The sequence below is a fragment of the Leopardus geoffroyi genome, chromosome D4, assembly GCF_018350155.1.
Source record: "Leopardus geoffroyi isolate Oge1 chromosome D4, O.geoffroyi_Oge1_pat1.0, whole genome shotgun sequence".
Classification (NCBI taxonomy): Eukaryota; Metazoa; Chordata; class Mammalia; order Carnivora; family Felidae; genus Leopardus; species Leopardus geoffroyi.
The window spans coordinates 28703331-28730896 of record NC_059342.1 but is presented as its reverse complement, the minus strand read 5'-3'; the positions used below and the strand labels follow the sequence as shown (position 1 = coordinate 28730896).

The following is a 27566-nucleotide window of genomic DNA, read 5'->3' as shown; positions in this document are numbered from 1 at the left end:
TACAAATGAGGATTTTTAAGGGCAAGAATTACAGCCAGGGTCTCCGGGTGGAGTGGCATTCAAGGACTGTTGGAGAATGAAGTCACATTCTTAAGATGCTGTCTTCTATTCTTTGCTTCCATGTCTGATTGGGAGGGGGTCTGTTCTACTTCAAAGACTGTAACTCTGCAAAACGTCTCTATTGTACGTCAGTGAGTTAATAAAATGTAGTGTACTGGGGCAATATGTCCTGTGATCTTATCAACAGTATTTTGTTACCTTACGTGATTGTGGAAGTGTTCTCTATTTATAACTACAATTATTTTAAACAACACATAGCTAAAATTCTGCCACAGTGATCAATAGTGACTTACGTGTAGCTTAACAAATCTGCCTTCTGTTCCATTCTCTGCTAGTATTTTTCCCAGTTTCACAGGGACAGCAGTGTTTAGTTTCTCAAACAATTGGTTGTTGCCTAAATAATATCAAAGGACTGACACACCCATCCACCTGTAGAAAGCCTTCTTTTTCCTCTGAGTGCATTTTGCTTAAGGGAGAAGCTAAAAAACAAAAATCTATCAGGCTCTGAATATCAGCTTTTAATTGGGCCAGATTTCTGAGGCCCAATAGCTTTAATTTATAAAGCTATTAAATTAAAAATAAATATTTTGTTGGGTTTTAGCCAAAACACGGTAAAGATTTCTGATTGTATTAAATGATTTCATGGAGCCAAGAGGTATCCTCAAAGAGGGTGTAAAAGATACTATTTTTACAAAATCTAGACCCACTCCCAAAGACGGCCAAAGAGAGAGCTGAGGCAAGTGGAAAGCCAAACCATGTTCTTAGGATGTAAAACAAAAGGAACAAGAAGGAAATAGTTTTTCCCAGGAAAGAAGGATTCATAGCCAATAGGTCTGGAGTTGGAAAGGAAGGGATGATGTGAATTTTTATTTCCTTCTCTCACCTGGGCTCAGGGGGAATCTATTTAAGAATAAAACAAATAAACAAACAAATGAAAACTCTTGAGGACCCTGGCTGTGTTTATGAAATGTTTTACTGTGGGCCTTAGTTCAGTCTTTGACCAAGGATGAAAGGCTTCTCAGGAGGACCACCTGTAACCTCAGGTGGTGTCCTGTAAAAAAGGTGGGTGTCTCTTCAGGTGGAAAGGCACCTGGGATGGGAAAATGGCAGACACAGAGTTCAGGGAAAGGAGGGCTGAGGAGGTGGAGGACATAAGTCAGTTTTACAGTCTTTGGTCTTAAGCACCTCTCGTGTTTCTAATTGTTCAGTAGCCTTTTGTAGTGAATCTTTCACTGGGACTATTTTATAATCCTGAAGACTTTTGGAGCCTTCTGCATATGAATTAAAGTAGGCACCCCACTCTGTTTATTTAGATTGGGATGCCTGACTTTCATGTACACTTCTTAAATGAACAATCTGGCCTAACTGGAAGGTTCCTCATGGTGGCCACTGTAATTCTAGGTTATTTTTAAGAATTTTTTTTCCATTTTGTTAGATATCTGTTGCTATCTACTGATATCTAGAAAGCTATATATCTTGCTGATATAACTTCTGGGACCATAGTTTTTAGGCACAAAATAAGCAGGTGTGCTGGAAGCTAGGACACCTGACTCTTTAGAATTGAAAGATCCCTTCAATTTGGCTTTCTCAGAGTGGAACTAATACCTAAGAGGGAAGTGCCACAGGACTGGGGATAGTGTGTGTTTTACAGTGTATTTTTATTGCATGGAAGTTTTCTTGAGCTGGAGGGTGGCCTAGTGTCCATCTAACCTATTCTATGACCAACTTATTCTATCATGGCAGCCTTCTTGAGGTGGCCAGAGCTCTAGCAGCCTTTAAATGCTAGACCCTTGCCTACCAATGTTTGTGGCTTTTTGGCCTCCAAGATCCTGCTAGCAATAGCCTTTATTTACACAAACAGGACAAACATGTACTTTCATATATCAGCAGCACTGTGTCTCGTCACTAGGAAGGCCTTATGAGCACCACCACCCATTCCCTTGGGAACCTCTTGCTGAGGAATGTGGCATGAAAGGCAGGGGTTGCCTCAGGGCGACCCTTCTGTCAGCTCAGTGGAAGTCCTGGCAAACACACCAGCACCATTGGGCTCCTGGCATAACCATCTGCAGCTCAAGCTGACCTGACCTGTAATGGATGGTTAATGGGATCAGGAGCTTCAAGGCAAAGTTAGAGACAAACAGAATGGACCTTTGACCCAGAGGAGCTTACCCACAGTGTTAGGAAAGAAGGAAGACCTTGAAACCATGCCTTGTATTTCTCCTTGTCCTGAATGCTGCTGGAAGTTTACTCCAGAGCTTGTTCCTGCCACCAAATGTGTTAAATTGCACAATTCAGCCAAGTAAACTTGAGGATGTAATTGGCTTTATTAGACAACCCATGAATCAGGCAGTATCCCATCTGGCAAGTAGAAGGGAACTCATCTGAGCTAAACCAAAGAAAGATTTTAAAAGACAGGGCAGGGGAGTCTGGCTGGCTCAGTCAGTAGAGTATGCCACTCTTGATCTCGAGGTTGTGAGTTCGAGCCTACATTGGGTGCAGAGATTACTTAAGAATAAAATCTCAAAAATAAATAAGAAGCAGGGGAATAGCCAAAAGAGAAGAATGGAATTTATTAGCAAAGAATGCATTGTTTGGACAAGGTAGCCCTGCTAATGAGAGCAGAAAGGCTCTCAGTAAATTCCCCAGTGTGGACCAGGAAATTGACTCAGGGTTACCTTGCTAGGGGTTGAACCTGCAGTTGGGTTAGGTATTAAGTCTTGGTTTCCTGACTTGGGCCCTTAACCTAAGTGACACCATTTTGGGCCTGTGGATTTCTGTTCAACAGCCCTCACAAGGAAGCAGTATTAAATTAGCCCTACTCTATGCTCATGCCTGACATGTATTATCTCATTTAATCCTCTGAGTAAAATGTAGTTATTGCCTCATGTCCTCACTGAAGAAACAGGCTGAGGGTGTTGCAGGGCCTGAGGGGCCCACACGGAGAGAGCTGCAGAATGGCCATGCTGGCCCAACCCTGACTCCAGGCAGTGTTCAGAATCCCTTTGACCATGGCTGTCCGGGAGCAGAGAAGTCCTGAAGATGTGTGAGGAAGGTCACTAGGGTGTATCATTGACATAGGTCCAGAGAAGTAGGCGGTGTAGACCTATGGAATCGTGTTTCTAAGGAGAGCAAAACTGGTCATCAAACAGCAAATTCATGGTTTCCTGATAAACGCTGTTTTGCTAATTTTTCTTAAAGTTCTTAAATCTCAAGAAAACCAGGTTGGATACTGGAGAGGTAAATGTAGTTTCTAGATTCTACTTTTCCTCCACTTCTTTAAACCATTTCCCCCCCTAATAAATAATACGTTACTGTCGGTTTGGAGAAAGGTTTGAGACGGAAGAAGAATTCTTGACAGTCAGAGGTAGGACAGGAGCATTACAAAATGCCATGCCTTCCCTGGACACCCCTCCCGTCTGCCCCTTTTTCTTCCAAGGATTTGAGCCTTGTCCAATTGCGTCCCGAGTTTTCATTTCCAGTCCACTCCAGAGTCTTCCCAAACTCAGAGCATCCCTTCCTGTAACAGTGATAACACATCCGAAGGTGGGCATTAGCCACTTCGTCTACCTGCCCCACATTTGCCTGGAGTAAACAGGAACCACTAGACTAGATTATCCTGTTCTCAGTCCTCTGGGAGATTTTTACCAAAAGTTCGGTGACTAAAGGACATGCAGGGTGACGCTGGAAACCCATTTAGGCTTCCTTATGAACTACTTTTCGTGAGCCACTAGCCAGCTCATGGATTCAGGGTAATTAGTTCATTCGGGTCCCCAGGCAGGCGCCACACACCACCACTCCGCCCTCCCTCCTCAGTCCTGTTCCTGGTCCCCCAGCTCTCCTGGCCAGGATACCACTGAGACGGTTAAGACCTCCCTAGGTAGGTCAAGTATGAACCCAGCCACGTAGCAAGACTGGAGTCCCAGAGCACGGAGGTCCCGCCCACATATCGGCTCAACCAATCGCGGTGGGAGCAGGTGGTGGGGGCGGAGCCCTCCAGGCAGAGTCCCAGGCCTGAAATGCACCTAGGATGCACTCTTCTCCCTGGGAAGAGTGGGAAGCCCCCGGACCCACACCTGTGACTGCACCTGCACAGTAGCACCTGTCACAGGTGATTTTCCAGCGCAAGACCTGAGCAGGGGGTCGGGAGGGACACTCTCGGAACCAGCGCGGCCTCCAGCCTTGGGAGTCGGGAGTTTGGGGCTCCCAGGAAGCTCTATCTGCAGGTCTGGCCCCTCCAGCCGCGGCCCCCTGATCCCCGCAGGTTTTGCTGCGGGGCCCTCCCCCCTCCCTCCCTGCCCTGAGATCCAAGTCCCCCGGAAGAAGCGGAGGTCGCAGGGCAGTGTCCCGCACATCCCACATCCTCAGCCTTCCTCCTTCCACAGCTCTGGAAATACTCGGGAGGATAAATTCAATGTTTTTACTTCACCGGGGTGGCTTTTACATCTCAGAAAAAAGGAGGTTGGCTTTTCAGACAGCTTGGCCTGATCAGATACTCATTTCTTTTCCCTTCCCAGGTTTTTGAAACATGCATCCTTTACTCTTCCTGGCTGGCCTTTGCTTGGGGGTAGCCTCAGCTGCTCCACAGCTCTATCAGAGCTTAGATGCACGATGGTCCCAGTGGAAGGCAACACATGGGAAACTATATGGCATGGTTGGTAACATCTAAACTGCCCAGTGAAACTTGCAGAGAATGTTCCACGCTGGTGAGAGTTCATAACACAGAGTCGCTTGAGTCTGCTCTTACCAGCTCTTACCAAGGCAGTAAGCAGGGCACCTGCTGTGTGGTTGCTGGAGAACAGCTCACAGAAGCATCAGGCCACCTCTGGCTGTGGTTTCTCCTCCTTGCTGGGAGCACATCCACTTGGTGCAGGTGATTTGCTTTCAAATAGAAATCAAGATGATAAGATACTTGTTTTTCTGCAGGATGAAGTATGGAGGAGAGCAGTGTGGGAGAGGAATATGAAAATGATTGAACAGCACAATCGGGAACACAGTCAAGGGAAACACACCTTCACAATGGCAATGAATGCCTTTGGTGACATGGTGAGTGTGGCATGGATTGCTGAATGTTATGTGTGTCCTCCTCACAATATCATTTATTTATTTATTTATTTAAAAAAAAATTTTTTTTCAACGTTTATTTATTTTTTTGGGGACAGAGACAGAGCATGAACGGGGCAGGGGCAGAGAGAGAGGGAGACACAGAATCGGAAACAGGCTCCAGGCTCTGAGCCATCAGCCCAGAGCCTGACGCGGGGCTCGAACTCACGGACCGCGAGATCGTGACCTGGCTGAAGTCGGACGCTTAACCGACTGCGCCACCCAGGCGCCCCAATTTATTTCTTTATTTATATATTTGTTTATTTTTTGTTTTTTTTTTATTTTCCTCACAGTACTTAAAAAAAAAAAATCTCACGCTTGTCAACATTCTATTTCCTTTTCCTTGAAGACCAATGAAGAATTCAGGCAGGTGATGAATGGCCTTAAAATCCAGAAGCGCAAGAAGTGGAAAGTGTTCCAAGCACCTTTCTTTGTTGAGATCCCCTCATCTGTGGACTGGAGAGAGAAAGGCTATGTAACTCCTGTGAAGGATCAGGTGTGACAATATTCAGCAGGTCCCTCTCAAGAATAGAAGACAGGGGCACCTGGGTGGCTCGGTTGGTTAAGCGTCCAACTTCAACTGAGATCATGATCTCGTGGTTTGTGAGTTTGAGGCCCACAATGGGGCTGACAGATCAGAGCCTGGAGCTTGCTTCAGATTCTGTGTCTCCCTCCCTCTCTGCCCCTCCCCTGCTTGTACTCTGTCTCTGTCTCTCTCGCTCTCAAAAATTAAATACAGCATTAAAAAAAAAGAATAGAAGACAAAAGGAATTAGTGTCCTTGCTATGGATGTTGGGGAAGAATATGCAGTTTGTTGTTTTAGGAAGTTTTAGATCTATGGGCTGTTGTCAAACTCTTACTGTTTATTTTGTAGACTAAGAGCTTTTCAATTTTGTTTTCAGGGTTATTGTCTTTGTTGTTGGGCTTTTAGTGCAACTGGTGCCCTTGAAGGACAGATGTTCCGGAAAACTGGCAAACTTGTTTCACTGAGTGAGCAGAACCTGGTGGACTGCTCTCAGACTGAAGGCAATGAGGGCTACAGTGGCGGCCTAATTGATGATGCTTTCCAGTATGTTAAGGACAACGGTGGCCTGGACTCAGAGGAATCCTATCCATATCATGCACAGGTAAAGAGAGCTTCTTGTCTTGTTATCCAAGTTGAACAGGTTCAAAGACAACAGCTACCATATTTATATTCACATTTTATTTTGTAGACTTTATATATGCAGACTGTCAGAACTGTCATTAAAATTTATTAGTCCGGCATAGTTCTCTGCCTTGATGGTTACCATCTAGTTGTTCCTACTTCTTTTTTTTTTTTTTTTCAACGTTTATTTATTTTTGGGACAGAGAGAGACAGAGCATGAACGGGGGAGGGGCAGAGAGAGAGGGAGACACAGAATCGGAAACAGGCTCCAGGCTCTGAGCCATCAGCCCAGAGCCTGACGCGGGGCTCGAACTCACGGACCGCGAGATCGTGACCTGGCTGAAGTTGGACGCTTAACCGACTGCGCCACCCAGGCGCCCCAAGTTGTTCCTACTTCTATGTTATGGGGAGGTAAGTACAGTATACCATTCTGTATACTGGTATGGATTTCTCCAGATTGAAAAATTTCTTATGGACAAGGAGACCGAGAGTGTGTCATTGAATAGACACCTGCTGATTTTTCAATTTCAAAACAACCAATAAATAGCATTTCAGCTCCTGGGGTGCATTATAACAAATTTGTCTTGAATTCAGTAAGTTTCAAACTGTTTTGAACTTATGTTCCCCAGGAGGTGGATGGTAGTAATCAAGTCTCTTCCCCTTTACCTTTGAAAGGGAGACTCCTGCAAATACAGGCCTGAGAACTCTGTTGCCAATGTCACTGACTACTGGGACATCCCTAGTAAGGAGAATGAACTTATGATCACATTGGCAGCTGTGGGGCCCATCTCTGCTGCTATAGATGCAAGCCTGGATACCTTCCGCTTCTATAAAGAAGGTAAGCATTTGTTCATATGGAAATTTAGGTAGAAAAATGGTACCATGATGTACCATATAATTGACTAGTAGGTATTTAGAATACAATGTAGAATTTTGAGTGTGTTGATTAACATGGTTGTTCATTCTGTACATGTAGTATTTGTGCCTGTTGTTTCTGTGTGACATTACTTGAATCATATCTTCATGATTTTAAGCTTGTCATAAATATATTTAAATGGCTACAGAATTTGATTTGGTATAGCTCAATTTACATTTTTTTAGTTATCAGACCTTTCGAAATTTCTAAGGAATTGTATTAATATAATTGAAACTAGAAAAAAAAAACTCTTGGCTCACATAATTTTGTATTTTGTGCTGTATCCCCAGGCTGACATCCTAAAAGTAGAATGACAAGGCGTCAATAAGCGGTCATTTATGCTTCTTGGCAAGTTATTTGGAAAAGAGTTTGTGCCAACTTGTATTTCTGGTGGCATTAGATGAGGGCCTAAATCTCTAGCATATTAAAAAATCTTGTTTTTAAAATCTCTCTGGATTTATGTTATTTCAATATTTAATGTAATTTATGTAATATGTAATTTAAATATTCATTAAATATTTAATGAAGTTTGATATGCCTACCAGCATGGTTGATAAGCCACATGTCACCCCAGCATTGAATTTTACTTTTCCAGGCATTTATTATGATCCAAGCTGTAGCAGTGAAGACGTGGATCACGGTGTTCTGGTGGTTGGCTATGGTGCTGATGGAACAGAGACAGAGAACAAAAAATACTGGATTATCAAAAACAGGTATAAAAAGCCAAAAATACTTATCTTTGAAATTGAAAAGGGAATCCTTTTTGGAATTAGTGTCTGGATGCAGGTCCTCAAACCCTTGAGCACACTGCTGAAGTCGCAGAAGTCTTTACCCCACACGGGGGGAACACAGACATATTCATTGGATGATACTAATAAGGTACTGTGTCAAGTTTGCTAGGGTCCTTGCTATAGTTTTGGTACCACTGCATTTCTAAACTTGAAAATTTTCTTATTTCTGAAATACATCTTGCCCTGAGAGTTTCTTTTTCCTGTCTCTCATTTTGCAGTTTCATGAAAGGTTGGGGGAATAGCTTTCTGTGCAGGTTTGGAACGTAAACCATGAACAAGAACAGCCTCTCCTGATACTTTCTGAATCTGTCTTGGCCTCTGGTGCACTGCTCAGTATCAAGTCCCATTGTTAATAAAGACAAATGTATTTGATTTATTTGAATAAAATGGCAAATGCTGTCTTCTTTCAGCTGGGGTACAGACTGGGGCATGGATGGCTACATAAAGATGGCCAAAGACCGGGACAACCATTGTGGAATCGCCTCTTTGGCCAGCTTTCCTACTGTGTGAGATGATGGTGGGAAGAAGACCTTGATTGGCAACAAAACATCCAGAAAATGAATTTTAAAGCTGACCACACTTTATTATGTGGGATAAAACACTTGAACCTTTGAGGATACAAGTTGTGATTTGATTCTGTGGTATTTTATACTGGTAAAATGTTACTACTTTGCTTATTACTGCCGTAAACAGCTTTGTATGATTGACTCGTCTAATATGTTGAAATTTTATTGTTTTAAAAGGATGTATGAAGTTTTACCTTTTAAAATAAAGCAATTAAAATTTTTCTTTATTTATTTTTGAGAGAGAGAGAGAAAGAGAGAGTGAGCAAGTTTGGGGGAGGGGCAGAGAGAGAAGGAGACACAAAACTGGAAGCAGGTGTTAGCACAGAGCCCGACATGGGGCTCGAACTCACGAACTTTGAGATCATGACCGGAGCTGAAGTCAGACACTTGAGTAGTAGTGAGGAGGGGGGGAGGGAAGGGAGCCAAGTGATGGACATCTTATCATTTCTTCTTTTTTCTTTTCCTTTGAATAAATGTCACCTTTTGAGGCAAAATTAAAAATAAAGTGGTAGTGGGGAAGTTTCTAATAACTTTTTGTAAAGTCAAAAATGTGATTGGGCTCTAGGGATATAACTGAATGTGCCAGGGGTCCACTAGGGGAAAGGCTGGGTGGCCTCTGGCTCTTACAGTTGTAAATATGCACATCTCATGTCAGCTGCTCTTTCACTGTTTGATTCAACCCTCAAATGGAACAAAATGTGACCAATGATCTATAAAGACAAAGGTACACTATTTTAATAAGGAAAAAACTTCACATTTTAGAAAAGTAAATACACACATAGGATTTCCAAAATAAAAAAGTGCATTAGATATCATGGTCATTTGACCTTAGATGGTTACAACCCAGCTAAGTTACAGGACGGATGTCATAGAGTCAGTTTTGGGTACATCGTCCCCACTTGCTAGTGAAGACTACATCAGTACTTTGCAGGTGAGGAAGGACTGAACACAGCGGATTGCCAGGAATTTGTGTTGTGGGTCCACAAGGATTGAGGGTAAGCCCCTAGACATGAGGGGTGGATTCAGAAATAGTGCTGGGGTTTCAGAGGTGGCAGAAAGGTGACGGCATCCAAAGTGATCATCTGAGGTTGAATTTACCTAACCTCAGAATTTATTAAAAGAAGACAAATTGCTTACAGTCTGCAGGCTAAAGAAGCACATAGTTTAATTTGCTCTCTGAGTGTTCAAAAGTGTCAAGTTCCCACTCAGGAAGTATAAGGAGAAGGTGGAAGTTAAGAGACCCCGTAAACCCTCAGGAGTGCGTGAGGTGGAGGACAGTCTCAAGCCTATAAGGCCCCCTGTTTCTTGATTCCTCTCTCTCTCTCTCTCTCTCTCTCTGTCTCTCTCCCTCCCTGTATCTCTTTTTTTCCTTTGTTTAGTTTCTTAAATTCCACATAAGAGTGAAATCATATGGTCTTTCTCTGACTGACTTATTTTGCTTAGCATAATAGTCTCTAGCTCCATCTATGTGGTTGCAAATGGCAAGATTTCATTCTTTTTTGTGCCTGAATAATATTCCATTGTATATATACCACATCTTCTTTACTCATTCGTCTGTCGATAGACACTTGGGGTGCTTCTTTAATTTGACCACTGTAAATAATGCTGCTATAAACACAGGGGTGCATGTATCCCTTTGAATTGGTGTTTTTGTATTCTTGGGGTACTCAGTTGTGTGATTGCTGGATTTAACTTTTTGAGTAACATTCACAGTGGCTGCACCACTTTACATTCCCACCAACAATGCACGAGGGTTCCTTTTTTCCCACATCCTCACCAACACTTGTTGTTTCTTGTGTTTTTGATTTTAGCCATTCTGACAGGTGTGAGGTGATACCTCATTGTAGTTTTGACTTGCATTTCATTAATGATCAGTGATGTTGAGCATCTTTTCATGTGTCTGTTGGCCATCTGGATGTCTTCTTTGGAGAAAGGTCTGTTCATATCTTCTGCCCGTTTTTTAAGTGGATAATTTGTTTTTTGGGTGTTGAGTTGTATCAGTTCCGTATGTATTTTAGATATTAACCCTTTATTGGATATGTCATTTATAAATGTCTTCTCCCAGAGAGACAATGGATCTTTGAGGAACTGAAAAAAATCAGGAAAATTTAACTCCAGGAGATTCAATCAGTAAGTAATTCTGAACAGGATTTGGACTGGGTGCGAAATTAAGAATAAGTAACAGGGTTGTTTATACAGCCTTCTGGGCTCTGAATCCCCTTCTCTGGTGACGAGAACGTCTCTGTCTCCTGGCGCAGGGAGGGCGCCTGCCACAGGGAGAGTTCTTTCCTGCTTTCAGGGGAATGGGGGAGGGTCTGAGTGTCTTAAATAATTTTTATTTACAATAATCAAAATGCCAAAGTGGCACATTTCTGGCAGCTGCCCTTGGCCCCTACACCTTCACGGCGTGACCCTGGAAAAGCCCCTCCAACATGAAAGGCCGGCCTGGCTGTTCCTGCATAAGCAGCCGCTAGATGGCAGCCAGGCTGTAAAACCCGGAGGGATGTCAGGGGAAGTGAGCCTCAAAGTGGAATGCCTTCCTTGAAGGATACAACGACGACGTTTCCAGTTGCGCAAGATGAGAAACGTTCTGGAGACGGCTGGTGGTGGTGGTGCACAGCAATGCCCACGTACCGGCTGCCTCTGGGCCGCGCAGGTACATATGACTAAAATGAACAATCTTATTTTATGCTTCTTTTACCACAGTTTTTAAAAAATGAAGTCAAAAAAGATAAAGCTGAAACCTAAAATATCCGGGAATATTTTAGCTTGCGGAGGAATATGCAAAGTTGCCAGTTGTGTTTAGAGAATCCAGCAAAGCAGGGCCCCCAAAGAAGGGGGATGGGATAGAAAAAATGATAGATTGCTGTTTTGGAAGAACTTGATATTTCAGAAACAACCTTTAAAGTGGTTCTGTAGGAAAAGAAGGTAAGAATTTTGTTTGGCCTCTTTATCTTTTGTTTGCTGTGAATCTTCCCTTCCCGCCCCCCCCCCCCCCCCCGTTTGAATGCATACATGGGATAAAGGCCATAAAGACTTTGGATTCTTGAGGACTTAATCAGGCCCAATTGCTTATGAGGTTGTCTGATTCATGGTCCCTAGACATTTGCTGAGCACCTATCATGGGCACCAGCCCCGGGGCTCATGACAGGGGCAGAAGGTGGATGACAATGTACCTGCTCACAGAGCCAGTCTTGGGGCTCAACTCCACAGCTGCCTGAAAAACTGGCCCTGGGGGGTTATTTTCAGGGATTGGAGCTGTATTTTGGGTAGCCACCTGAAAGCAAGATCAGACTTGATGTTTGCAGCCAAAGGTCATGTGCTGCTGAGAGGCTGGGGCCTCAACCCCCTCAGGCCTGGGACTCAGCAGCTTCCAGACACAGGCCAGGACAGGGACAGGAGCACAGTCCCCGATGAATACCCTGGAGGAGGGAGAGGGAGGAGCCCCTAAAAGGGGATTTTAAGGAATGGTGAGGCCCCTGTCATGGGCACCTCTGGAAATGTGTGTGGCAGGAGCAGGAAATGAACCAGGGGACAGCTGCTAATCTCCCCAAACCCCAACCTCAGTTGCTTGCTGATCATTACTGTTGCTCACAGGGCCAAGTCTTTGCTCCTAAGGAATGAAGAAGATTGTGGGCGTAGGGAGGAGGGGCAGGAAAGAAGTTCCACAAGTTTCTAGAGCAGAGTTTCCCCACAGATGGGGCTGTGATGTGCCCTGCCTCTAGGGACTGATGTTTGGTGAGGGGGCCTGGCTGGTGCCCAAGGCTGTGACTCCAGCCTGCAGGGCTCCTGTCAGGGGCACAGAGAAGGGCCTGAGGCCAGCTCTGGGTAGATGATGTTCCTTGTCCCCCTGAAATCACAGAATTTACAACTGAAAGAGTCTTACAGATGGTTTGCTTCAACTCAGTCTTGGGATCTGGAGGCAAAGGGTTTAAGAGATTTAGACAAAATTGTGCCATCAATTACTAACAATTCAGACTAAGTGTCAGGCCATCTTCCCACACCTGGGGGCCTGCTATTCTCCTGTGCTAAGTATTTATATGGTAATGTAGTGTGTGTGTGTGTGTGTGTGTGTGTGTTGAGTGTACACTTATATGTGAATACTGTGAAAGTGTGTATGCATATGTGTGCATTTGTCTATAAATGTTTGTGTGTGCATGTGTGTGTTGTGTGTGTGTGTATTTTGTGTCTGTGTTTCATGAGTCGAGGGTTTTTCTGGCTCTAAAGACCTGATCTCATGGCCAAGAGCTGTGACCCTCACTGATTTATCCATGAGTGCCCATTTCCCACAGTCAGGGTGACTAATAGAACACCCTGAGAACTTTTTCTAAAAATATATGAATTTGTTAGTTGACTGTTGACACACTTTATAATGCTTTTTTGCTACATTATCTTACCATATGACAGCTTTTATAATGTGAAGTTTTAGTAGGAATGGAAAGAAAATTCAATCTTCTTACCATGATGAAAGACAAAAATGATTAGTCAATATTATAGTTGTTGATATTTTTGAAAACCTCTAGCTTCAAAACTCACTATTGGTAATACTGTAAGAATTTTGAAGATTTTTTTCAAATCTGGAAAACTTCTATCAAGTTAGATATTTTTTTCATATGTAAACTTTAGAATCTTCAGACATGTGAAGATTTCTCATCTAGTGACCTATTCTGAGTGTTCATGATTGTTGACTCTCATTAACCACTCTATGGGGGTTTGCGTCCTTCATCTGGTTTGAGGGGCTGAGATCCTTTGCGGGCTCCCCTCGCTGGGGATGCATTTTCACTAGTGCTCTGGGCTCTTCTCCATATGAGACTCCCTTGCCACTTGGCTCAGGTCCCCGTTTCTCCAGCCTCCTCATGTCTCTGCACCTGGGAGCCTGCCGTCCAGTTGGGCCCTGCCTGCACTCCCATTGGGAAATGACTGGAAGACTTTATTGGTCAACAGGGCAGTGAATAGTGAGGACCCCACGAAAGACCCTTCCGTATAGAGAACACACAGTCCTAGGACAAACATGCAAAACTGGTTATCTTCTAGAATGTTCCGATTATTTCTCTTGGTGACATCTAACTTACACCCCATAAACTGGACAAAGTGCACTTATGACTTGATTAGGTGTCATTCATCATTTTGGCAAGATGCTGTCCTGAAGATAAATACAAATAAATTTTACTACCTCAGTTCCCAAAGTGTGTAGTTTGAGTCTGTTTTCCAATGAAGATGAGCTTCTCATTTACTGACTCTGGAACCCTGAGCAGCTCTCCTGTGTGTCAGAGGTTCCCATACTTTGGGATTTTCATGGAATAGTAAAATTTCATGAAGAACATGGAGACTGAGACTTCGTTTTGCAAAGTAAGACTGCGTATAAAGAGCAACGGGTACCAGGGTGTGTGGGGGGCTCGGTTAAGTGTCTGACTCGATTTCAACTCAGGTCTTGATCTCAAGGTTTCTGCAATTGAATCCCGTGTCCAGCTCTGTGTTGGGCTCTGTGCTGACAGTGCAGAGCCTGCTTGGGATTCTCTGTTTCCTTTTCTCTCTGCCCCTCCCTTGCTCCCTCTCTCTCTCTCTCTTTCAATATAAATAAATAAACATTTTAAAAAAAAGAAGAGCAACAATTCCTATTTCTTTTGTCATCACAAAGCATGTTTAATTTTAATTACTTAAAGTAATTTTATGTTAATTATTTAATTATTTATAATGTCACTTTAAAAAAGAAGAATAGATTGAAAAAATGAGGAAAGTTAGAGTCTGGGAGTACTTGGCTATTTCTTTAAATTGAATAATTTAATCGTGGGCAAAAAAATAATCCAGTGGCTCTTATTTCTGTTTTCTAGATTTGTGACCAGTTTGTTCCGGGCAGTGAGGTTTTAAACTTCATTGTTATGCTTTTTCCAGAAAAAGTGGTGTATAGCAGTACAAAGAAAGCCCCACAGGCCCATTCCCATGGAATATTTAGAGGCCATGTGGGTTCCATCACCTGATGCTATAAAACTCACCTCCTGTCCCACAGGCTGGACCTCACTTTGGGAAGAACAGTGATTCTGGCTGCTCTTGAAACACGCTCACAGATCTCAGTGTTAGTAGGAAACCTGGAGTCATGCACATGTCAGACCACGGCCCTGTCATGAAACACAGGGGTCAGTGCGTCTCTGTTCCATAGACACGGGATGGAGAATGGGAAGAACAGGTTTTAATCCCTGAGTATCCTGACACTTGCCGTCTAAACTTCCCATCCCTGTCCTTCCTTCCACATTACATAGAAGCCTGGAATCCTCATCCACGATAGCCATGTAAACATTTGTTAACACAGTTATCATGCTGCTTGCTGACATCTTTCATTTCCTGAAGACGAGCACAGTGGGAGACAAAACGATTGTGAGTCGGGATGGCCTAGGTCCCACCCAGCTTCTCCTGAGCTTCTGGCATTTGGAAGGATGGTTTGTCCTTCCATAAAGCCTGGCTTTTTATTGAAAGGCAAGAGCTCAAAGCCTGAATATTTGACTCTTATTTTCATCTCTCCTTTACTACACTTCCCAAGGCAATGGATGCTTCTGGTGAATCAAGGGTGGGTTGCATAAAATAAAGTCAATAAAAATGAACGTAAGCCTTCCAAAAATGTTACCCTCATCACAGTTGAAATTGGAGGGCTGGGAGGAGAGGGGAGTGGGGAGTTAGTGTTTCATGGGGACAGAGTTCAGTTTGAGATGAGGAATGTTCTGGAAATGGATGGTGGTGAGGGTTGCAACAATGTGACTGCACTAAATGAAAATGGTTAAAAGGGGTCAATTTTGTTATGCATATTTCATCACAGTAAAAAGCAATTCAACTTGCTTCCCAGTGAGCAGGTGAGTGTGGGAAGTTGTTTCCCTCTCTCCTAGAAAAAGAACAAGCAACAAGTCGGGCACGATGGTGGCGTGTGGTCTCAGGAGGGCAGTGCTGACCTCCTGGGGTCCAGCTCCCTGGTGCAGTCCTGTGAGTGTGACCAGCCAGCTGGGACCTTCTGCTGCCCCACCTGTCTGGATCACAAGCTCTGAGCAAGCAGGGGTGCAGCAGGCTGTGTATCTTCCCTGCAACAGCATATTTCCTGTCCGGCCCCTGGAAATGCATGTGTGGTGTGTAGATTGCCCTATGGTGCCTGGAAAAGGCTGCTGTGGGCCCACATTTCACCTGTGTTCAACCCAAGCCCTGTGTGCCTGGGGCGGGATCTTCTCCTGTACAGGTGATTATAGGCACCAAGCCTGACGTTTCTAGTAACACCATTTGGCACAGCTTGGATTGGATATTGCCCAGGCTGCTGGGATTCCTCTGAACTCATTGAGCCTCCACTATGTGAATCAGGGGGCATCAACTGAGAACAGTTCCCTTTGCAACAGGAAAGCATACAAGTCAGGTGGAGGAGACTAGAGGGTGGGGAAGTAGTCTAGACACAGGAACCCAAAGCTGAGCGCACGTGGCTGGTATGACAAAAATGTCTTAACCCATTAGAGAGTCTGACATTTTCTTTAATTGTTTGTAAACCTTTATCCTTGTTAATGGCTGAGTAGAACTAGAAGAGAACTATCATATTTCACTATTTTTCTTAAAATAAAATATGACTTGTAAGTACTCAAGTAAAATCTAGTCTCTTTGTTTCTTTAAGGAGCTTCTCCTCCCCATGCCTGTACAAGTGTCCTGGGGTCTTAGGGACAACTGTATTTGCTGCCCTTTGTCATCCCAGGATGTGTGACCTGATCATTTTGTGGCCAAAGGCAGTGCCTGGGAATCTTCCAGAGTCACCCGTTCTAGGCCCAAGCCATGCACAGCCTGAATGCAAGCAGACTCCTGCCCTTGGCCTTTGAGAACCCCCTGCCCTTTCCCAGTATTGGGGAGATCCTTCTCCCTTCTCGTCCACAGACAATGGACACTTCATACCTTGATGACAGTGACCTTAAAGGACATTTTCCTTTTGGGCCCTGGGATTAGGACACCCTTTTTCTCTCTTCAAAGCTTGGTGCTCAAGACTCTTGTGGACTCAGGAATTGTATTCAGGATGTCAAATGCTGAACAGTGACTCTTTCCTCTTTTTGTTCCTGCTATTCAAATCCTGATCTTCTGTGGGACAAAGATGTACCTGACTGTAGAGGGGTCATGTCCCCAGAAAAGAAACATAAACCTGAAAATAACACTGACATTTCTGAAAGTATCACTGTCATGTATGACATAGGTCTGCAGGCCACTACAGGGCCTCTCTCAACATCTGATACAGTCTCCTCTCAGCCCTGACAACCACACCTCAGGACCTACTCTAGAAGAAATAACTCAGGGGTGGAGGAGTTTTCTGCTAGGAGAAGAGAGTTGTGGTTCCTGGGGGAGAAGGGAAGATCTCTCCATGAATCAGTGCAAGTCACAAAGGAGGCACTTTCCAGAAATGTTGAATGGACACAATGGCAGAGGGTTAGAGACTATGCCTGGGGTAATGACATGGGGCCCCAGGAAAGACTGTGGTCCCTTGGTTGCTGTCCCCAGGACTGCAACATAGAGCATTAGCTGTTGTCCTCTTCATTCTCTTTGATTATCTTTAATGACTGCCAGCCTTCAATCCCGGGGCTGGTACTACCGTGTGGTGCTATGTGCTATGTGCTGGCTAGTGCAGAATTAATTCTATGAGAGAAGGTAGGCTGCTAATATTCTATCAACATGATGGTAATTTTTATCTTTATTTTCAAGGCTTCAGGACTCCTTCACATAGTTCCAGAGTTCTTGACCATGATTGTGCTGTACTGGCTATCAAATATTATGCTCTCAAGTTTGAATTTAGAGGCCTTGATCATTAAACTTCTTTGTCTTCAGTGGGACTTCATGGCTAAATGTCAGCTCACCTTTCCACACATCACTTCTGAGACAATCCTGGGTGATCCTGATAGTTGTTAACCAGCAAAGTGTGACCCCAAATCCAACAACCATAATGGGGGCCTCTCAGCCCTGGCACCTCTGGCAATCAGATGATACCCATGGGTCCTGTCTCACAATAATGCTCTCAAATGTTTGAAATAAAATACATGTACTAACAAGGTAACTGGATATTGAAATATATTTATCAAAATATATCAATCAAATTGGGTAACATGATAATATGTGTACCTCCAGTGGGGGATCTTCTAAGTGTTCTAACTTCAAAATAATGACAAAAGTAAATACTTTTATAAGATATCTAGACCAACCATAATTGATATGAAATATCTGATTTCTTATGATGACAAAGTCATGGGTACTGTAAATCTTACTCTGATTTGTTGGTGACATATATAGTTGAAAGGAATGCTAATTTTTAGTCAAGAACAGTAAAAAGAATCATTTCTTCCCTACAAATTCATGGCCTTTGTCATGAATTGTATTCTGCCCCAAATTCATATGCTAAAGTCTAATGCCCAATGTGACCTTGTTTGGATATAAAGCATTTTAAGATGTAATTGATGTCAAATGAGGCCATAGGGTCAGGTCCTAATATGATAGGTTGGCAACTTTGTAAGAACATGAACAGAAACAGATCTCTCTCTCTCAGTCTGTGTCTTCCTAGCTCACATAGCAAGGAAAGGCCATTTGAGGACACCACAAGAAGCTGGCCGTGTACAAGACAGTAAGAGAGCTCTTACCATAAAGCCAATCCTCTATCACATTAGCTTGAACTTTCAAGCCTCCAGAACTGTGAGAAATAAATTTCTATTATTTCAGCCACCCAGTCTGTGATATTTTGTTATGGTAGCCTGGCTAGCCAAAGACAGTTTAAGACAGGCTAAGACTAAGAAAGGACCCACCCCTATCTCCCCTCTTTGCTTCTAGACCTGTAAATAGAGTCCAGTCCCAACAGGCCCCTAAAAGTGAGGTATGAAGTGTGACCCATGAGGAGGTGCACTATACTCCAAAGGAACTACTCGAGTTTTCTAACTTATGTAACCAACTTTGGGGAACATGTGTAAGAATGGATCTTAAGGGAGTGAGGCAGTGGGGAGAAGAACATAAACTTGGATAAGAATGAATTCATTGATGTGAATTCATATCTTTTCTCCCTAAGAAGAGGTTCTGCATTTAATGTTGCAGCTTGGGTCTAGCAGTTTGTTTGGTTGGTTGTGATACACGGACCAAAAGGTCCATAGTGAGTGAGTTGGAAATGCCGGACCTGCCCTGGTTTAATGTAGAGGCAGGGATTCACAGTATAGGAAAGTTGGAATGTTAGATTGGATTTATCACTTAAAGACATTCACACGCACACTGGGAGGATGCAGAAGACATATTTTTACCACCTTGTGAGAAATGAATTTGTGACAGGCCCAGTGGCAACACTCAGCAGCCCAAGGCAGGGCCGGTGCCATCACTGTGATGGACAGCAGAGTCAAAGCAGCAATCAGAATTGTCTGCCTCATGCACACCTGTGGTGTTGGCTGGTTGATCACAGTGTTCCTAGAACTAAAATAGATAAAAAGACTGCTAAATTTTAATGAAGCAGAAAAATTCCAAGTCAAGTGAACAAGAAACAACCCTGAATCACAAAACAGAAGATAATACCTCTCAATCATTCCCAGACTTGAGTCAGTTTATAGACCCAGAACCCTTGAATGAAGGGGAATCTAGGTCCCCCTAAGGAAGGACACTTGTACACTACCCAAAATTATCCTGTTTATCTTTCTACCAGCTATCCCCAATGTACCTATGGCATTTTACCAGGATAACTCTACATTGGAAATAATTAGACCTTCTAGGGACTACTAGACACTCTGAATTGGCACTAATTCCAGACCTCAAATATCACCATGGTCCAATAGAGTATAGGCCCATGGAAGTCAGGAAATCAATGGGGTTTTGCACAGTTCCATTTCCCATTGGGCCTGATAGGTCTTGAAACCATCCTATGGTTATTTCCCTGGTGCTAGAATGCATAACTGAAATAGATATATATAGCCATATATCTGGCAGAATCCCCACTTTGGTTCCCTGACGGGAAGTGAGGATGATTATGGTGGGAGAGTCAAGTGGAAGCCACCAGAACTGCCTCTACCTGAGAAAACAACCAAAAGCAACATCACATTCCTGGAGAGGTTGCAGCGATTAGTGCCACCATCAAGTAATTTAAGGGTGCAGGTGTGGTAATTCCCACCACGTCCCTATATGCCTCTCCTATTTGGCCTGTGGAGAAGACAGATGTATTTTGGAGAACATGGGTTATCATAAGCTTAACTACGTGGTGGCTTTAGTTGCAATGAAAACCAAATGTGCTTGCATTAGTTGAGCAAATTAACACTACTCCTGGTATTGGTGAGCATCTTTGATCTGGCCAAATGCCCTTTTTCTAATCCCTGTCATAATACCAACCAGAAGCAGCTTGCTTTTAGCTAGAAAGGTCAGCAATACACTAAGCGTGTCCTACCTAAGGGATGTATACACTTTCCAGTCCTATGTCATAATTTAGTTTCCTTGGATCATGATTACCCCTCCTTTCCAGAAGATACCGCTGTGGTCCATTACACCTGTGACATTATGTTGATTGGACCTCTGAGCAAGAAGTAGCAACTTCTCCAGACATATTCATAAAATTTTTATGCGTTAGAGGATGGGAAATAAATCAGACAAAAAATCAAGAACCTCTACTTCAGTGAAATTTCTGGGTGTCCAGTGGTATGGGGCAGGGTGAGATATCACACCTAAGGGGAAGGTTAAGTTGTTGCTTTTTTTACAACCAAAACAGAGGTACAAGGTTACCTTTGGATTTTAGAGGCAACATATTCCTCATTTGGATATGTTACTCCAGCCTGTTTGCTGAGTGACCCAAAATACTGCTTCTGTGAGTGAGGTAAGAATAAGGTTCAGTTGCTATTCAGGCCACTCGGCCACTTGGGTCGCATCCCATGGTGCTTGAAGTGTCAGTGGCAGATAGGGGTGTTCTTTGGAACCTTTGCCAGTCCCCTATAGGTGAATCACAGCACAGACCCTGAGGATTTTGGAGGAGAGCCCTACTCTCCTTTTGATAAGTAGGTCTTGGTCTACCTTATCATGCCTTAGTAGAGACTGAAAGTTTAACCACAGGTCATTAGATTACAGTGGGACCCGGGATGCCTATCATTCATGGATATTATCTGATGCACCAAGCCATAAAGTTGGACATGCACATCAACACTCGGTATGTGCACAATCAGGCCTAAGTAGGCCCTGAAGGCACAAGTAGGTTATTTACCTTAGGAAGGGGCCCAAATGCCCATGGACCCAACCTCTGCCTTCTCTTTCTAACCTGCACTTATGGCCTCACTGAGATCTCTCTATAGTCTGTTGATAGAGAAAGAGAAGACTGGGGCCTAGTTTATAGTTCTCTATGATGGACAAGCACCACCCAAAAATAGACAACTGTAGCACTGAAGCCCCTTTGGGACATATTTGAACAGTGGGGAAGGGAGATCCTATCTGTGATCAGAACTTCTAGTGGTGTATGTAGTTTTTCCCTTTGCTTGGAAGGAGAAATGGCCAGACATGGGATTATATTCTGACTCATGAGCTTGGCTGATGGTTTAGTAGGATGATCAGGGACTTGGAAGGACCATGATTGGATAAATGGCCCCAAGGAAATTTAGGGAAAAGTTATGTGGGTAAACCTCTCTTAATGGATAGAAAATATGAAGATATCTGTGTCTTGTGTGAATGCTTACCAAAGGGTGAACTCAGCAGAGGAGGATTTTAATAGGAGGAGTGGGTAAGATGACCTGTTCTATGAAGAGCATTCAGCTTCTTTCCCCAGCTACCCCATTCATTGCCCAACAGGCCCATGAACAAAGTGGCCATGGTGGCAGGGATGGAGGTTGTGCATGGGCTCAGCAACATGGACTTCTACTCACAAAGGTAACCTGGCCATGGCCACTGCTGAGTGCCCAATCTGCTGGCAACAGAGACCAACACTGAGTCCCTGATATGACACCATTCTCCAGGGTGATCAGCCAGCTACGTGGTGGCAGGTTGATTACATTGGACCACATCTGTCATGGAATGGGCAGTCTTCTGTTCTTCCTGGAACAGTCTGAATACAGCAGATTTGCCTTCCTTGCACAAAATGCTTCTGCCAAAACTACCATCCATGGATTTGTAGAATGCCTTATCCACAGTCATGGTATTACACACAGCATTTCTGTGTTCAAGGACCACACTTTGTAGCCAATGAAGTGCAGTAATGGTCCCATGCTCATGGAACTCATTGGTATTATATTCCCTGCCATCCAAAACAGCTGGCTTGATAGAATGGTGGAATGACCTTTTGAAGGCTCAATTACAGTGCCAACATGGTGGCAATACATTTAAAGCTAAGGTAAGGTTCTCTAGGAGTTTGTATGTGGTGTGAATCAGCATCCAATATGGTGTTTTTTCCCCAACAAACAAGATAAAAAGGTCTGAGAATTAAGGGGTGGAAATGGAAATGGCACCACTCACTATTACCTCTAGTGACCTACTAGTAAATTTTTGTTTATTGTTCTTATAACCTTATGCTCTTCTGGCCTAGATATCTTAGTTTAAGAAGAAAATAGTGAAGCCACATAACAGTGAAGCCATTGGTGTGGAAGTTAATACTACCTCCCAGCCACTTTGGGTTCCTCATCCCTCTGAGTCCACAGGTAAAGAAGGGAGTTATGGAGCTCATTCGTGTGAATGTTCCTCACTTGCTACTCCCCAGTGGACGTGAGAAAGGGTATGTCTGGAATACAAGAGATCTCTCTGGGTGGCCTATGATTAAGGTCAATGGAAAATTACAACAATCCAATCTAGGCAGGACTAATAATGACCTGGACCCATAAGAGATGAAGGTTAGGGTCACCATATCATGTAAAGAACCACAACTAGCTCAGGTGCAAACTAAAGGTTAAGGAAATACGGAATGCCTAATGGAAGAAAGTAGTTATAAATACCAGCTATGTAGGACCACGTGACCAGTGCCAGTGATGGAGACTGTAATCGTCATGAGGATTTCCTTTCTATTTTGTTATGAATACATTTCTGTTTGTGTATATGTGTGTGAGCATAGAATATTAAAATTTAATTTAATTTTATTTTTTAGAGAGAGAGCGAGGGAGCAAGTGTGGGAGTGGGGCAGAAGAAGAGAGAGAGAATCCCACAACCCTGGGATCATGACCTGAACTGAAATCGAGAGTCAGTCACTCCACTCACCCAGCCACCCCTTTAATTTTTATTTTAATTCCAGTATAATTAACATACAGTGTTGTATTAGTTTCAGGAGTACAATATAGAGATTCAACAATTCTGTATATTACTCAGTGCTCATCAAGATGAGTGTACTCTTAATCTCATATACCTATTTGACCCAACCCCCCCACCCACCTCCCCTCTGGTAACATCTCTTTGTTCTTTATAGTTAAGAATCTTTTTGGGGGGATTGCCTCTTTTTTTCCCCTTTGTTCATTTGTTTGGTTTCTTAAATTCCACATATGAGTGAAATCATGTAGTATTTGTCTTTCTCTGACTGTCTTATTTTGCTTAGCATTATACTCTATAGCTTTATCCATGTTGTTGTAAATGACAAAATTTCATTCTTTTTTAATGGCTCAATATATTATGACTTAATATATACATATCTTGAGTCATATATGTATATATATATATACACACATCCATATATATAAGTTTGTATTTATACATATTATGTATGTATATATTTATATACATATTATAAATATATATATAAAATAGAAGCAGCCCAAGTGTCCACTGATAGGTGAACGGATAAAGAAGATGCAGTACACAACAGTGCATGAGTGTTTTTTTTCCTCCACATCCTCATTAACGCTGGTGGTTTCTTGTGTTTTTGATTTCAGTCATTCTGGTAAGTTGTGAGGTGATATCTCCTTGTAACTTTGATTTGCATTTCCCTGATGATGAGAGATGTTGAGCATTTTTCCATGTCTGTTGACCAGTTGAATGTCTTCTTTGGAGAAATGTCTGGTCATGTCTTCTGCCCATTTTTTAAATCAGATTATTTGTTATTTGGGTGTTGAGTTCTGTAGGTTTTTTATATATTTTGGATACTAAACCTTTACTGGATATGTCATTTGCAAATATCTTCTCCAATTCCATAGATCACCTATTAGTTTTGTTGATTGTTTGCTTTGCTGTGCAGAAGATTTTATTTTGATGTATCCCAATAGTTTATTCTTGCTTTTGTTTCCCTTGCCTCAGGTGTCATATGTAAAAATGTCAGTGAAATTACTGCCTGTGCTCTCTTCTAAGATTTTTATGGTTCCAGGTCTGGTATCCATTCAGGACCTTAATCCATTTTGAGTTTATTTTTGTATATGGTGTAAGTAAGTGTTCCAGTTTCATTCTTTTCATTCTTTTGCATATTGCTGTCCAGTTTTCCCAACACCATTTGTAAGAGATTCTTTTTCTCATTGCAAGTTCTTGCCTCTGTCAAAGATTAACTGACCATATAATTGTGGGTTTGTTTCTGGACTTTCTATCTTGTTCTATTGATCTATGTGTCTATTTTTGTGCCAGTACCATACTGTTTTGATTACCATACTGTTTTGATAACTACAGCTTTGTAGTATAACTTGAAATCTGGAGTTGTGATACTTCCAGCTTTAATTTTCCTTTTCAAGATTGGTTTGGCTATTCAAGGTCTTTTGTGGTTCCATACAAATGTTAGGATTGTTCGTTCTAGCTCCGTGAAAAATGCTGTTGGTATTTTGATGGGATTGCATTAAATATGTAGATTGCTTTGTGCAATATGGACATTCAAACAATATTTGTTCTTCTGATCCATGGAATATCTTCCATTTGTTTATGTCATCTTCAATTTCTTTCATCAATGTTTTATAGCTTTCAAAGTAGAGGTCTTTCATCTCCTGCTTAAGTTTATTCCTAGGTATTTTATTGCTTTTGGTGCAATTGTAAATGAATTTGTTTCCATAATTTCTTTTTCTGCTGCTTCATTGTCAGTGTATAGAAATATGACAGATTTCTGTACATTGATTTTGTATCCTGTGAATTTACTGAATTCATCTATCATTTCTCTAGGATTTTTGGTGGAGTCTTTAGGATTTTATTATGTCATCTGCAAATAGTTAAAGTTTTACTTTTTCCTTACTGATTTATTACTTTTTCTTGTCCGGTTGGTGTGACTAGGACTTCTAGTACTATGTGGAATAAAAGTAGTGACAGTGAACATCCTTGTCTTGTTCCTGACCTTAAGGGAAAAGCTCTCAGTTTTTCACCATTAAGAATGCTATTAGCTGTGGGTTTTTGTACATGACCTTTATTATGTTGAGATATATTCCCTCTAAACCTACTTTGTTGAGGTTTCTTTTTTTTTAAATCATGAATAGATTTACTTTGTCAAAGATTTTCCTGCATCTACTGAAATGATCATATGGCTTTTACCCTTTCTCTTCTTGATGTGATGTATCGCATTCATTGGTTTGTGAATATTGAACCATCTTTGCATCCCAGGATTAAATCCCACTTGACCATGGTGAATGAGTTTTTATGTATTGTTGGATTTGGTTTGCTAGTATTTTGTTGAGGGTTTTTGCATATGTTTATAATAGATATTGATCTGTAGTTCTTTTTTTTATGTGTGTGGTGTCTTTTGTTTTGGTATCAGGGTAATACTGGCCTCATAGAATGAATTTGGAAGTTTTCTTTTCTTTTCTATTTTTGGGATAATTTGAGAAGAATAGGTTTTAACTCTTCTTTCAATGTTCAGTAGAATTCACTGTCTGGTCCTGGACTTTTTTTTGTTGGGAGTTTTTGATTATTGATCCAATTTCATTATTGGTAATTGGTCCGTTCAAATTTTCTATTTCTTTCTGATTTATCTTTGGGAGGTTATGTGTTCCTAGGAATTTATCCATTTCTTCTAGGTTGTTTAGTTCGTTGGCATATAATTTTTTGTAATATTCTCTTACAATCTTTTCTATTTCTGTGGGATCGGTGGTTATTTCTCCTCTTTCATTTCTGATTTTATTTGAGCTCTCTCTCTTTCTCTCTGTGATGAGTTTGGCTAAAGGTTTATCAATTTTGTTGATGTTCTTAAATGAACCAGTTCCTGGTTTCATTTATCTATTCTATTGTTTCCTTGTTTTTAGTTTCTATTTTGTTTGTTTCTGCTCTAATCTTTATTTTTTACATCTTTCTACTGGTTTGGGGTTTTGTTTGTTCTTCTTTTTGTAGATCCTTTAGGTGTAAGGTTAGATTATTTACTTGGAATTTTTCTTCCTTCTTGATGTAGGTCTGTACTGCTGTAAACTTCCATCTTAGAGCAGCTTTTGCTGCATCCCAGAGATTTTGGAATGTTGTACTTTCATTTTCATTTTCTCTATGTGTTTTTAAATTTCCTCCTTTATTTCTTGGTTAACCTGTTCATTGTTTAGTAGCATGTTATGTAAACTCCATGTATTTGTGGTCTTTCCAGGGTTTTTTTTTTTTTTTTTTTTTGTGATCGATTTCTAGTTTCATAGCATTGTTTTCAGAGAAGATGCATGGTATGACTTTGACGTTTTTGAATTTGTTGAGACATATTTTGTGATCTATTCTGGAGAATATTCTATGTGTACTTGAGAAGAATGTGTATTCTGCTGTTTTAGAATGGAATGTTCTGAATATATCTGTTAAATTCATCTGGTCCAAGGTGTTACTTATTGCCACTGTTTCCTTGCTGATTTTTCTCTTTGGACGATCTGTCCATTGATGTAAGTGGGGTGTTAAAGTCCCCTACTATTATTAGATTACTATCAATTAGTTCCTTTATGTTTGTTATTAACTGCTTTAGGTATTTGGGTGCTTCCATGTGGGGTTCATACACATTTATAATTGTTAATATATTCTTATTGGATTATTCTGTTTATGATTATATAGTATCCTTCTTTGTCTCTTGTTACAGTCTTTGTTTTAAAGTGTATTTTGTCTGGCTTTCTTTTTATATCCATCTGCATGATAATTGTTTCTCCATCCTTTCACTTTCAATCCGCAGGTGACTTTATGTCTGAAATGAGTCTCTTGCAGGCAGTATATAGAAGGATCTTGTTCTTTTATCCATTCTGTCCCACTATGTCTTTTGATTGGAGTGTTTAGTCCATTTAAATTCAAAGTAATTATTGATAGATATGTACTTATTAGTATTTTGTTACTTATTTTATGTTTTGTTGTTGCTGTTTTTCTCTGTTCTTTTCTTCCCTTGCTCTCTTCTCTCAGGAGTATTTGGCTTTCTTTAGTGATATACTCAGATTCCTTTCTCTTTATTTTTGCTTATCTATTACTGGTTATTAATTTGTAGTTACCTTTATTCTGTATATAGCAGTTCATATTAAGTTGATGGTTGCTCAAATTTGAACCCACTCTTGACTCCTCTCCCTCCACACACATTTTAGGTATATGGTGTCATACTTTACACCCTTTTATTTTGTGAATTTCTTAACTGATTTTTACAGATATACTAATTTTTTACTGCTTTTGCGCTTTCCACTTCTCTTACTTTTAGTTATGGTCTTTCCTTTTCACTCAAAGAGTCACCTTTAACATTTCATGTAAGTCTGGTTTAGTGGTTATGGATTCCTTTAACTTTTGTTTGTCTGGGAAACTTTTTATCTTTCTTCTATTCTGAATGATAGCCTTGCTGGATAGAATATTCTTGACTATAGATTTTTTCCTTTCAGCACTTTGAACATATCATATATCATGGTATTTTTTGTTGATTTTCATTTTACTATTTACTTACAAGGAGATAAATACATATCATTCCAGAACCTTATCTCCTCTTTGGGGAAAGGAATTAGTGCATTTTCGTTGCATCAGCTTAGTTGAGCCATGTTAGGCAGAATTATGCCTCATATTCTAGGAAGCTTTCCTGCCCCAGGGCACAGATTTGAGGTCAGGGCCACATGACCTTACAAACCTTATGCTCATTTGTGGTAGACAGACGCTTATGGTATTACAAACCTGCAGGAGAAACTGGCTTTGGGGACCAT

At 41.7% G+C, this 27566-nt stretch overlaps 1 protein-coding gene and 1 pseudogene across 1 annotated transcript; both read left to right on the top strand.

Moving 5' to 3' along the window:
• Nucleotides 1-4585: 4585 nt before the first annotated feature.
• Nucleotides 4586-8801, top strand: LOC123592469 (procathepsin L). Its single transcript, XM_045467481.1, has 7 exons — nt 4586-4711; nt 4750-4752; nt 4984-5103; nt 5510-5656; nt 6063-6287; nt 6983-7145; nt 8425-8801. Exons 1-7 carry the CDS (start codon nt 4586-4588, stop codon nt 8457-8459), a joined length of 819 nt encoding a protein of 272 aa, XP_045323437.1. The 3' UTR covers nt 8460-8801.
• Nucleotides 8802-11112: 2311 nt separating this feature from the next.
• LOC123592696 overlaps nt 11113-27566 on the top strand; it is a 28681-nt pseudogene continuing 12227 nt past the window's right edge.